The following is a 14,169-nucleotide window of genomic DNA, read 5'->3' as shown; positions in this document are numbered from 1 at the left end:
TGCAAAACTGCAGAATTATCAGCTTTTGTACAAATGTGATCATTTCAAAAAAGTCCCAAATCGTTTAATGACACCAGCAGTAGTTACACAAACCATTTGTTTTCCATCTAAATGTCTAGGATTTATTTGGAGAATCCCAAGTGAACATAAAAGGAAATAGCTGGATAAGGTCAACATTCAGTATTTGGAAAGTCCTCAGAGGTACTTGTCTCTCCAAAAGTCTGTTCCTTTATCAAGTGCCCTCCAGTCAAGGATCCAATTTTAAGGAAACCATAAAAAAAAAAATCCCCCATGCAAGTGTTTGATACCTACGGCTCTCAAGGCTCTCCTGAGGGACCTCTTGACGGACCTCTTGACGTGAGGTTACATTAAAAGTGTTGGATTAATTAAAATCGTGTATGGTCTTTAGATTTTATGTACCTCAACGTCGCAGTGATACATGGGGGCTTTTTGTGCAAATAAGTAAAGTAATAAAACCACTGATTTGACAGAGTAACATATTTGTATTCATATAGCAACGTTTCCAAATATCTGCAAAATTACGATAATGCCCAAATGTCACTACTGCTCTCATGTTTCCGTAGAAAAGTAACAGGAAGATGTTTGATCGTTGTGTTATTCTCCTGTCATTTTCTGGAGGTGTGAGATCAACTGTTATGCAATTTGTTTAAGATTGAAATAAAGATGTATGTTGAAATCATGTTTAATGCTGCTACTGGTTCTGGCAATGTGAACGATGCTTCAGGGAGTCCAAATTTGATATAATAGTTTATTTTATTAAAACTGAGAATATAGATTAAGTCACACACCTGAGTGAAGGTTAAAGTTCATCAGTGAATGCAGAAACCCCTGCTGGAGGATCCACCATTAGCATGTTAGCATTTTGCATATTAGCCAGACGCAGCTTGCACCTGCTGGGCACACAACATCTTGGGTTTACTTGATTTGGGTTACTTAGCATGTTCGTATAGTGGTGCATTAAATCAATGAATAATTAAGTAGATGCAACTTTTTTCTAACCATGCAGAGGTACAACAATGCTAACCTTAACTGATAATCCCTTTGTCAATTGCAAGCTGCAACCTTTATTTAGAACATGTATCTGTTCCAGAGCGTCAGCTGAGTGCAGAGTTTATCCTCTCTGGATCTCTGTAGCTCTGAAGCTCTGGATCTCTGGATCGCTGGATCTCTGTAGCTCTGAAGCTCTGGATCTCTGGATCGCTGGATCTCTGGAGCTCTGGATACACCAGCAGCAGCTTCTCTGCTGATTTGGCTCCTTCTTTTGTTCACACACTTCATCGGGACTTTTTTATGCGACTTTTGCTGTTACTCTGTAATGAATACCCCTTAAAATGTACCAAAGTACAATACTGTCATAAAAAGTACTGAATTAAAAGTACATAAAAAATGACCCAGTTACAAAAGTAAATGTAATTTGTTACTTCAAACCATCACTCGGTATTAGGTGTAATGATGGACAATTTCGAATATAGATAGACAGCTTATTTTCATCTTTATTAGAGTTGTAGAAAAATGTTGAAGCAGGACCATCAACATAATAGAGTTGAATAATAGAGTATAATGTGTTGTATGCAGGTGGTGCTGGGCTCTTCCATGAAGGCCTATATATCCAAAGGCCTTAATGTAATAAGTGATGATGAGTTGCAATGATATAGAGTGGATGAATTGCAGTGATGTAGAGCAAAGTAAAGTGTTATCAGACTTCCAGCAGGAGCTGAGAGCAGACCTAATGCTTTTCCTCTCCCTGCTCCCCCTCCTCTTCCCCCCAGCTAAGACTTTCAGCAGGGCACTGCATTAGCCAAGCGAACACCATGGGACATCAATTCAATTTCAAGTGCTTTGAAACATAGACTAAGCGCAAGACAGGCATTATTATGAACAAAAGCAATCTCCTGATATTCCCCGGAAATGGCTTTCTCAATCTGTTTGTCAAAGCACATTTAGCAAATTTTATTCAGTTTGAGCTGGATGGACTCAAGGGTACAAGCTTAAAAGTTCTAGTACAACTTCGAAAACCAGTAACTGTATTCATTCGTCTCAGAACCTCTGATGTGGGAGGTGTTTTTATAATGACTGCATGCTTTTAGTACTTCAGAAAGCAAACAACTACAAATCCCTGTGAGCATGAGAAGAGTCAGCTCTGTTTATCTGTTCTGAACAAACTCGAAGCTTTAATTGTAATCTGCATGTTCTGAAAACTATGCTAAATTGGATCGAAGTTAGCAGGATGTAGCACAGGGTCTCATACAGTTACAACAGATGGTATTTATTTAGTGTTGTGGTGCTTGTACTTTATTCCACTACATCCATCAGATTGTGGTTAGTTACTTTGCAGATTGAGAGTTTACAAAACAATATGATCAATTTGTAACTGCAACACTAGACCGGGCTGCTCATACAAAGGTGTCAAAATCAGTTCCACATTGACCAGAAACACTTCATAAATGCACCACTAATTATATTTCAATGATATAGTATACATACAGCATTCAATACCATAATCCCACAAATACTCATCTGCAAACTTGACCAGCTGGGGCTCAACACCTCGCTGTGTAACTGGCTGCTGGACTTCCTCAGTGAGAGGCCACAAGCAGTACGTGTTGGCAACAACACCTCGAGCAGCATCACACTGAGCACAGGGCCCTCAAGGCTGTGTGCTCAGTCCACTGCTCTTCACCTTGCTGACACACGACTGCACAACAACCTACAGCACCAATCACATTGTCACATTTGCAGATGACACAACTCTGGTAGGTCTCATCACCAAGGATGATGAGACCCACTATAGGAAGGAGGTCTCCATCTGAATAACAGCAAGATCAACGAGATTGCTGTTGACTTCCGGAGAGGCCACACTCAACACCCACCTCTGACCATCAATGGTGCTGGTATAGAGAGAGTGAGCAGCACCAGATTCCTGGGGGTGGACATCAGTGAGGACCTCTCGTGGACAGCCAACACAACATCACTGGCAAAGAAAGCCCAGAGGCGCCTCTACTTTCTCTGCAAACTGAAGAAAGCAAGAACCCCCCCACCCATCATGTGCACTTTTCACTGAGGCACCATTGAGAACATCCTGACAAACTGCATCACTGTGTGGAGCAGAAGCTGCACTGACTACAACAGGAAAGCCCTGCAGCGCATAGTGAGCACAGCTGGAAGGATCATTGGTGCCTCACTCCTCCCACTCCCCTCCCTGCAGGACATATATGACACCCGCCTCACCCGCAAAGCGACCATGATTGTGCTCGACTCCATCCGCCCCTCACACAGTCTCTTCAGCCTCCTGCCCTCTGGGAGAAGATACCGGAGCCTCCGTGCTCGCACCACCAGACTCTCAAACAGCTTCGTCCAGCAGGCTGTTAGGAAGCTGAACTCCCTCCCTCCTCTCTTTTAAAACTCCCTATGTCTGACTGCTGCTAAACACAGAATGATAGTTTTTCTTAATATATATGTTGTCTAAATGTTTTTCTATCTATCTGCACTTTATTATCTGTATTCATTTTATATGTTGGACTGGAGAGAAACGTATTTTCAACTCCTCTGTATATTCGGTACATGAGGAATTGACAATAAAGCTGACTTTGACATACCAATAAGATGCTGTTCTGTAAGGGGATGCACCAATCCAACTTTGTTAGTCCAGATAGAGATACCGGGGGTATCAGCTGATACCAGTATCTGATACCAGTGTTTAATTAATAACCTGTCTGCTCACAGTGTGGAAGTGACTGAGATCATTCTTTTATGTGTAAGACAACATCAGGCTTGACTTAAACATTACTTTCCTAACCGTGTAAAACAAAATATGCCCCTTTCAAGTCTCCTCTCACTCAGATGTTCAGGAGTTGAATATTTTCTGTGTTTATCTGAGTTCTGTTTGCAAAGTTTTTAATTTTAAATGTCTTGAAGTTCAAATACCTCACCTCAAGGGTTGAGCTGGGTGGGTGGGGCGGTGGACATGTGCCATGTTTGGAGTCTGAGGAAGTACTAATGGAAGCTAGTGGCAGGTGATTGGTCGGTGACATGACTGTCCTTTTTCTTTTTTACAATTATCTGGCTGACAGTTTGATTGTGAAAACCCACCATTTTTTTAATTAAATTAATAATTTGAACACCAGCAACTTGGTAAAAGAAAATCTTAAAAATGAACAGGAATTACAACTCAAGTGGAAACCTTTTTATTGCAGCTACACATTAGTCAAAACGTACACAGGAATTAAAACCCAAATAAATACTGTATATAGTATATAAATATAGCATTGCATTTCATAAATTGGCCCCATTGTCATATCCAATCCAGCTATTTGAATCAGGAACTGCCAGATATCAGTAACTGTATCAGTGCATCCATAATTCTGTATGCATATTTTGCTTTAGATACTTCAAAATCATGTTGCTAAATGTTCTTTTACTTCAGAAAATGATGTGAATACTTTCCCCAGCACTGTTAAACTGAGCTTGTTCATAACCTTCAGTCCACCTTTGTAACGTACACACCGCTTTACTCGGGACACACTAGGGACCCTGATCAGCCTGTGCTACTGGAATGTTAAAGCTACACTCATACAATTGGGGAAAAACTGCAAAATGAAGCAGAAATCTTCTTCTGTTTATCCCCAAATTCCCTCACTCTCATCCTATCTTGCTACCTGTGGTCCTGTCTCTTCTGCATCCTCCCTTTCTCTGCTTATCAAATTTAGCCATACCTTCTCCATACTTTTTCTTTTCTTTTCTTTACTCTCTTCATCTGTTTTTCTTTTTAGTCCCTCTCCTCCCTTCCTGTGCCCCCCCCCCCCCCCCTGCTTCTCCCTCTCCTCGCTCTGATCTGAGTGCTGGCCTACTTTCAGACATGGCGAGAGGAGATGAGGCTTGCAGGCTAGACTCAGCTGCAGGGGAGGACAAAAAAAGAGACTGCTTCATTTGTAGTTACATCTGTGTGTATATAGTGTGTGTTAGTTCCTATACAGTACACATCTCACTGCACATTAGTGACTGGCTGTGTGTGTGTGTGTGTGTGTGTGTGTGTGTGTGTGTGTGTGTGTGTCATGTTTACGTGCTGCTGGCTGCAAGGGTTTATTTATTTCATTATTTTTGGCAGAGCACTGTAATCGTAAGAGAAAGGCAGAGGGGAAAGAGAAGGGAACAGAGGCAGGCAGCGTTTCTCCGTGTGCACTGTGCATGTCTGCGTGCGTGTGTGGATGTAAGGAAGGAGATGCACACTTAGTGCCGATGCAAGCCAGCTGCGGCGCAGTGCAGGGGCCCGGCCTGATGTAGTGTTCGGCTCAAGGCAAAGCTGCAGATTGAAGGCCATGGGGGCCGGCGTCAGCTCCGGCAACGTCACGACTGCTGCCGCGGAAGTGGGTAGGTGGAGCTGATGGTTGTGGTGTAGATTAAGGGGCCTAAAAAGCAAATTGGATTTTACAAATGACTAAAATCATCCAGAGCTGTGTGTTGTTTTGATGCAGTTATCTGGCAGCACTTCCTCACAGAGTGAGCAGGGCTCAGGGCAGGGAGGACGTCAGTTGAGAAATGTATTTATTTTGATTTGATTTGATGTTTTGTATTTGCTGCATACTGAGATACAGTAGGTCCAGAATGTGTTTAGCTTAGCTTAGCAAATAAGCTGCTTCCCAATTCCACTCTATATACAGATTCTGATAAAGTATGCACTATGTAGAGCATGAACAGGAAATGAAAGTAGAAAATGCATTTCCTGCTGAAAATGCATTGGAATGCTGAAAGCTGAATTGAACTGTGAAAACATTGCTGAAAATAGATATCCAATTAAAAAAAAATTGCAAAAAGCTTAATAATTCAAAAAGTTTAAAGATTACAAATATGAAAAGTCATATCACCCCTCTCCTGAAAGAGCTGAACATTTTAATATTTGAATGGTTTCTGTGGTTTAAAAAATGTCAGCAGTAGTAATATTTGTTGTAGTAGAAGTTGTAGTTGTAGTAGAAGTATTATAAGTAGTAGAAGTATTAGTAGCATTAGAATAAGTGTGTGTGTGTGTGTGTGTGGGGGGGGGGGGGGGGTCCTCTAAAAGTATCCAAGACCTGAATGACTGTATGAGAGAGACAGAGAGAGAGAAGTGTATGTGCGCATGTGTCTGTGAGTCTGTGTGTTTATCAACATTGCTGATTACCTTAATCACGAACACCTGTGTGCCAGCAGCCTGTTCATGGAGAACAGACAGGGAAACACCTCTCAAACAAATCCTGAAAAACCCCATAACCCCATAAATGTGGCTAAACTGGCGATGTAGAAATGGGGTGCCGTGTTCTGTGGAAGATGTTTTTGCAGCAAGATTTAAATTGCTCTCTATGGAGCAGAAAGTTGGTTTTCCTCTCAATTAAGTGATTTTCTGCCAAATGTGTAAATCTGTGGGATTCCACAGTCACTTGTGTACGACAACGACACGATTAGCTACTTCAAGATCAAACAAATATATATGAAGAGTGAAAATTGTGGAGGCAAAGGCAAAAGACAAATATTTTTTTCACAAGAATCTGAAGCTGCTCTTCACTCTAGCGGTGACATCACGCACTCTAAGCTGCGCAATACACACCCATTATAAAGGCAGAAGAGGACTGAAAAAATCATAAAAGTTAAAATGGGACAGTTCAAAAAGTATAAAAGATATAAAAAAGATTATAACATACAATAATAGCTTAAGATTTTCTCAGTATTTTAAAGTTGAAATGGTGTCTGTAGCTGAAAGTATGAGGAAGTAGAAGGATTTGAAAGTTGAAGAATTATTTGAAGTATTTGAAAATATTCTCCATAGAAACCCATTCAAAAAAAAAATTTGCAAAAAGCTTAATAATTCAAAAAGTTTAAATATTAGAAATATGAAGAGATATAGCACTCGTCTCCTGAAAGAGCTGAACATTTTGATATTTGAACGGTTTCTGTAGCTTAAAATATGAAGGAGCAGAAGCGTTTGAAAAAACGTACTGAAGAAATATAATAATATAAGGAAGAATAAAGAACAGGATAACAATAGTTGGAATGCTTAACAGCATTCCAACAACAAGACATCAGCAATTCCAACAGATACTGATCAAACGTTGGAACAGTTCACCCAAAGTAAAATTAGCAATCCTTCCATGGAGAAAGCAAAACGTTTTTTCAAAGGTTTCATACTCTTTCAGGGCCTGTCTTGTCACTCTCCACAATTTGTTTTGTTTAGTTTTGTCTTCCAGCTGTTAGTTCTTAGTTAGCTTCTCGTTTCCTTTATCAATTGTAATGTTGGACATGCATGCATGCTAACATTTTGTAGTAGACTGAATTTAGTCCGTTTTCCAGTGTGAACAACCTGATTCCATGGTTTGCATAAAGATTCAAATAGTTTGGCTTTGTGCTTTGGTTTGAGAAACAATGGACCAATCAGAGCCTTGCAGCCAGGAAGTCAAAATGGTGTCGGCTGTTGAAAGTCAAGTTACAGAAATAACTTTTAGGTTGTAAAGATTGAACTGCTCCTGTAGTAACCTCCTGTGGGAAAGCACACACATCTGGGCCTTGTACATCTGCAGTGAACCACCTTCCCCTTTTAATACATCTATTGTCAGGCCTGTCCAATAACCGAATCAACAAGTATGCACATCAGTCTGTAGTGGATATTTTGATAATGAAGGGTTAAATCTCAGCATATTTAAGCCCTCTTCTCTCAATATACTGTAATTACTGTGAGAGACGTTTGCTGTGTGGGTTTACTGAATTATACAGCATTATGTGAGTCACTGAAATGCATTTGCTAAGTATGACACTGCCTAATAGGATAAAACTTAAGAAGTAATAAGATTTTGAACAGACGTGGATCCGAACTGAAACTTGTTGGTGGAAGTATACAACTCTGAGGTGGTAATTTCATTTTTTTAAAGACACAATTACTTCAAAGTTGACCTGAAGTCTTTAGCACTGCTGTGTTTTGGGACCACCCTACTGCAGCAGTGGACTAAACCATGTGCATAACTTATTCAGTCAACCGTAATAATTTACTTATGATGCTAGTAATGGAAAGAAAAATCTTGATTGCAAATAAAAAGCAAACTTAAATTCCAAGCTTCATGAGGAGCCTGTGGTGGTTCCACTATTCCCCTTACATCTACGCCCCTGGAAACCCTGAGCACAGCTTCTGAGTCCACTGGAAATGGCATGATTGGTTAGGGCAAAACAAAAACACAAAGTCGACACCAATTAAGTGAAACAAAATGGCAATTCAGTCTGATTTTCAGGCTAACAAAACTTGGTTACATGTTAAACTTCCAGCTCCTTCAAACAGCGTCATTAAAATTAAACAACATCCAAGTTAAAGGACTTCAGCATGTCCTGAGTTGTACCAAATATTTGTAGTTCAATATTTCAGTTGATTATCAAACTAGTGTGCTCCGAGGTCAGCCTGTGCTTGATTCGGTTGCCTCCAACACTTTATCAATGATGTACAATGATAAAAAGAGGGAACTGTCTCAACATCTCTGACTTTGATTCCTTTCTTTTCAATATCATTGGTTCTACAACAAGAGATAAGTGGTTCATATATTTGTCTTGTAATATGAAAGCAAATATATAAAAGCCTGAAGCATAGATCATGTGTGATCCATCACAAAGGTGCTATTATTAACAGTAACTCTATCATTCCAACCGGCTTTCTTCCCTCTTCTTCTTTCTTGCTACTTCTCTATTATGTTCACTCTATCCAATCCTGATTTCCACAAATAGTCAGAATCAACATTCATATTAGAGTTTACTCTTTAAATAGCATTCAATGCTTCCACCTTCCATCACATCCTCATTCCACCTGAGGATAATTCTGTCCCTCATTACCTTCTTTTTGTTCCAGTTCGTCCCAGTGCCGTGACCAACCTGACCCACCAGGCAAGGCCGGGGTATGGGGCAGGGCTGGGCCGCATGGAGTGGCTGGTACCTTTGGTGGTTGTTTCAGCTCTGACGGTCTTCTGCCTCGTTCTGCTGGCTGTGCTCGTCTACTGGAGGTAGGTACAACAACACCATCACTTATAAACTACTTATGAGTTCGTCCAGAGGTTAGAAGGTGGATGGATAACTGGAAGTTTGCATGTGCGATGCTGCATTTGTTTATAGTTGAAGATAGGAAACAGATGCTAATCTTGGTACATTACAGATACTGAGGAGGGTAAAAAATGGACACCAGCAACTCAAAAGCACCATACAAGTTTCAGTATATAACGTAAATCAGTTGGAGAGGAGAATGCTTGATGTTCACAGGATTGGACAGCATTATGTTGCGGCTGTATCATGGCTTGGTGATGCGATCTGCTGCCATTCTAGGCAGTGTGTGTGTATACAGTATGTCTCTGTACACATGTGGGTCCGTGTCTAAAAACATCTCATGCCTAGCAATGTTCATCTGCTCCACTACCTTTAAGTGCCTGGTCCTTTTTCTCCCTTGGTGATACCCACACCTGCATCATTGATCTCAAACTCTGAATTTAACCTTTGACTTTACCCTCTTTACAGTAAGTAAGTAGTTCTTACACTGTATTAAAGTATAACATACAGTCAATATTTAGCATCTGCTTGTTCCAACACTTCATTGAAGCAATGCAACCCTTGAGGGAAGCATTCAAAGCTGAGATGTTAGACCACTCCATCCTATGAGAATATACAAGAAAAATTATTTTCTACACTTTTCCCCAAAATTCAGCCTGACCGATTTTGTTTATTGGCATGTCCACTAGAATTTAAAATAATTTAAACAATATTTGGCAGCAACACACCGTCACAAATTACACCGTCATGTTTTGCAATTTTTATGAAGCTTGAGCAGAGTGCTAATAGGATCTCACTGATGACATCAGGGTACATCACCACACTCCCCACTTGGGAGTTTGTATCTATATTTGAGGATCCATACAATTGCATCAGTTAGGGCCTTCTCCCATTAGATAAGTTAATTAACTCCATTCTTCATTATTCCAGCACTTTATACACTAACAGTAATGCTCAGCATCATGACAGCCTGAGAGTCACTGGGAGACGTTTAGTGTGAATTTGTCCTCTGAGTGGTGGTGTCGTGGGGATGCCAAATCATTTGTGGTGTTAATTAAAGTTCAATAAAATGATAAAAAGTACAGAGTATTACCTGAAACCTCCAGGGTGGCCTATTATGGGGAGAAAACATTAAGCACAGTTAAATCACACCCAGGAATAAACTGAATTATTCTTTTCAAAAAACATTTCAATTTAAGGCAACGATAAACCAAGTAGATTTGGTGTTGAGGATTGATTAATATTCCTGCCAATGAAACCCGTGAAGACTTTCAGATTTAACAATATTTGATACATATAGTTGGATTTGTCACCACCAACCAATTTAATCATGGCAACAACAAAGACAATAGTAAACTGCTGATTTTTTGATGCGACAATGAAAGATTTACACAACATAATTTAACTAAACTCATTCGTCAGGTGCTGTTTATTAGGAGATTGTGAATTCACAATGCTTTGTCCAATCTTTCTGATGTGAAATCCCTAGGCATCTGTCACGTTCCCCGTTTGGCATCTAGGGGATGCAGGGAGTAACGGTGTTTGTTTCCCGGGGAAAGAGAGTCAAGGGCAACTGAGGATGGTTTAGCGCGATATTTATTCACAGACAGGCAGACAGGGTGAGTGCTCCAATGGTGCTCCACAGCTTCACGCCTAGGCTGTGCTCCAACCCCCGTCCGTGTGGCGCTCCTCGCCTTTTAACCACGGCCTAGTTAGGCTCGAACGCAGCCGCGTTCAATCACCTGTCAGCCAGGAACAGGGCGGCACCCGAGAGGACACTGAGGGTAAACAAAGGGAGAGCACAAACACACAACACGTAACAGCATCAATGAGCTCCATGGAGATACTGCAACATATCATTATGTTGTCTGACATGCACCAAAAGAGTACTGCACACTTAAACATCTTTTTTATTGAAACACATCAATGCTGGTAGTAATATTGACATTTCACCAAATGTATAAAAATCAGCATTTCATGGTTGAAAATGGCTCCAAACACCATCTACTGTTTTAACAAAGCCAGTTTTGAGATAGAGTGGACCGTTTAGGATCAATCCACTTTATGAAATAAAAGAATGTTAAAGTCCTCTAATTAGACCCCCTCCTCTCCTCTCCACACAGCATCTATCACTTTTACTTTGTCAGTAACCACTGTGTAGCATTACAATCACAGCCTGTTCTCTTCTTTCTGTGGACGGGGACAGCCACAAAATGTATTTTAGACACCAAAAAGGATTAATATCAGTTTAAGTGTACACTATATTCAGAATACTTTCACCACTGTATCTTGCTGTCAGATAGCCCTTTTTGACGGGGAACTAAACTGAAAGTCTTGGGATCTGGCAGGAGCGTGTTAACAAAATTATCGGTGGGGGTGGGGTGGGGCGGAGATGTGAGAAAAACTATCCAAAATTGCGGGTATAGTCTAGTACGTGACCATGCCACGCGAGACTACTACTGTGTCTGAGATAGGTAGCAAAACCTGTAGGGGTGTGTGAGTGTGTGGGTTAGTCAAACAAAAAGGCAAAGAAACAAAGAGAAAAACAAAACAAAAGAACCCTCAAGAGCAAGGCAGATCCTCACCACTGCAGTGAAATACGGAATCTGTTACTTTATCACACAGAAACCCGACTGGCAAACTTAGATTTAGTGAACACTATTGCAGCAGTGTGGAATACACAGTCATTTCTAAACAGCACTAACGGAACTCTGCGGTCCGTAAACATACACAAGAACACGTTATAACAATATAGTAGACTTAAGTGAAACAAAACAAGGTAATAAACACACTATGACCTATCTCTGCCGACACACAAGCCTCTTACTCTGAGATGACGTCATAGCAGTCGATGTGGTTCTTCAAGTTTCTTGGTTAACCTCGGGTCCGGAGCTTCATGCTGCGCGGCGATAAACCCTCCGTATGGCAGCAGGCGGTGATTACTCAGAAGTTGAGGGAATTCTTGTCCTTACGACCAGCAAAAGGTCGACATAACAGGGAGAGAATGGAGCATAGAAGTAATGTGACCTAGGGTTTTCTTCAAAAGCAACAACGTTGTGCACCTCCTTTCAGCAACTCGAGTGGGACGGGACGGAGGTGACGCTGTTTTTTATAGATTTTGTGACGTCAGGCCGTAGCACAGGGAATCCCTGTGGTGTCTATGGCCCTTGTCCAATAAGACCCCAGTGTTGAGTTTGGAACAAAATTCACACATTGGTGAGACTTAACGTCTCACAGGGTTTGGTGTGAATTGAACCCAAATCAGGCTGTTGGCTACCCTGTAGGCCCATGTAGGCTCGACTCTCTTTGTTCCAACCACATCGTGAAGTCCAAACAAAAGTGAATCTTATCTCACTTTAAAACTACGAGTCTCCATTAACAAAAACTGTATAGATATGTTACAGTTTCAGTGTCGAAAACATTCAAATATAGCATACACTCAAACTGATTTAGATTTTTTTAAGTGTCTAAAATACATTTTGCTGCTGCCTCCGTTGACATTGGTACATAGCTTTGCTCCCGTGCTGGTACTCCTGTCTGCTTCTCCAAACATCTACTATACTATACTATAATATACTGACGATGGAGAAGTCCCTCAGACAATCACACTTTTAAACACCTGAACTATCCTTTAATAACGGATTATCTGGCGATGTGCATTCCCATGCTGTGACAAGAGTGTGTAGATGAAACATTATGTTTTTTCTCACGTAGCTGTTGGCTAGTAAGCTAGCTAACGTTAGCTTGCTAATACCACAGTGTTTTAATGCTATTGAATCCTATTTCATTTAGATGACTTTTGTAAATTGAATTTGATTTCTGCAGCATATGAATGAAAAGTTGGTTTACGTTTCATAAATTCCCTCGAGATGTAAAAACCACCCAGACCAGCTCATGAAGGAACCTCGTGGGTGAGTTAATCCTAGTCCAGCTGTCAGATCGTATTAGACCGGCTTCAGTCTGAGCAGTACACTGAATAGCTAAAAGAACCAACACCAAACAATTGTTGACAGAAGCTACAATAACCACATCTGATATTCATTAATAGCCAACTTGTGTAGGTAAATTCTCCTTATATGACTAAAGGATCATGGGATCATTGTGATGGATTATTTTTTGTAGAAACAGTGAAGTCTGAGGAAAGCCTCGTCTGTAGCAGGGAACACCCACAGATAAAACATTTCATCAGCCAACACACCGCATACATAGGCAACACATGATCGATGTGTGAGAGGGGAACAGTTGATCAAGATGAGTTCAGTCACATTGATGATTTTAGCATCAAGAGGAGGTGTACGATAGTACAAAGCAAAGACGTACTGAGCACAGGATCACAAATGCTTTATGCTTTATGCCAAGGGTTGCCTGTTGCCAGGGCAACCATTTTGAGAAATTGGCAACCAATTATTGGCCCTTGGTTGCAGTGGCAACCATTTCTTAACATATAAACAGGGACAGTACACAGTAAAACATGCATCCCAAAATATATTTATTAATATTGTTGCACTTGATGACAATGATCAATGAAATGAAGTTGAATGACTGGATTTCAAAGTTCCACTGACCCGTCAACATTACACCAATGTGCAAAATGATTGAAATGACAAAAAACCAGATGAAGCTGAATGGAAAACAAAAAGGACATTTATGAAGTCTTGGAGGCAAAGTATCTTTGAAAATGAAAGCGTGTCGAACAAACACACAAAACATGCCATATTTCCATTATTACGCTGACGTATAACTGCATGGGGTATTTAATTAATAAATTAAGGGACTAACCATATTTTGATTTGATTTTGGAAAATCACAATGATGCCTGGTTACCTGGCAACCATATAAGTTAGTGTTGAGCTCTGGTAAGCATGGACACATGCCTTGCATGCTGTCCATTATTTATTGGGTGAAGATTACCTAGAAGTTGTGGTCTAACAAGACTGCCTTCTGGTTTTATTAAGGTATTTAATGAATAGGTTTTTACTCGAGCCTCTTACTGTTTGATTTACACGTCAGTTTGTAACATCTCCTTGTTGAGTTAAATTGTAGAAAATTAATTCATCATATGGTGATTCTTTAACCAGCAATAATTGGTTAAATCACATTGGAAAGCAG

General features: G+C 40.5%; 1 protein-coding gene across 1 annotated transcript in view; it reads left to right on the top strand.

Moving 5' to 3' along the window:
- The window catches only part of LOC306693940 (receptor-type tyrosine-protein phosphatase gamma-like), a gene marked incomplete at its 5' end in the record, with an annotated part of 535,669 nt that overhangs the window by 474,207 nt on the left and 47,293 nt on the right, over positions 1-14,169 (top strand). The window contains one exon of the mRNA XM_079156627.1: positions 8,873-9,023. Coding sequence (XP_079012753.1) covers positions 8,873-9,023 — 151 coding nt within the window. The remainder of the gene's footprint in view (positions 1-8,872; positions 9,024-14,169) is intronic.

The sequence above is a fragment of the Pholis gunnellus genome (assembly GCF_910591455.1).
Source record: "Pholis gunnellus genome assembly, chromosome: 3".
In the NCBI taxonomy this organism is placed as follows: Eukaryota; Metazoa; Chordata; class Actinopteri; order Perciformes; family Pholidae; genus Pholis; species Pholis gunnellus.
Note: the sequence above shows the minus strand (reverse complement) of the source record. Positions and strands in the feature narration are given on the sequence as shown.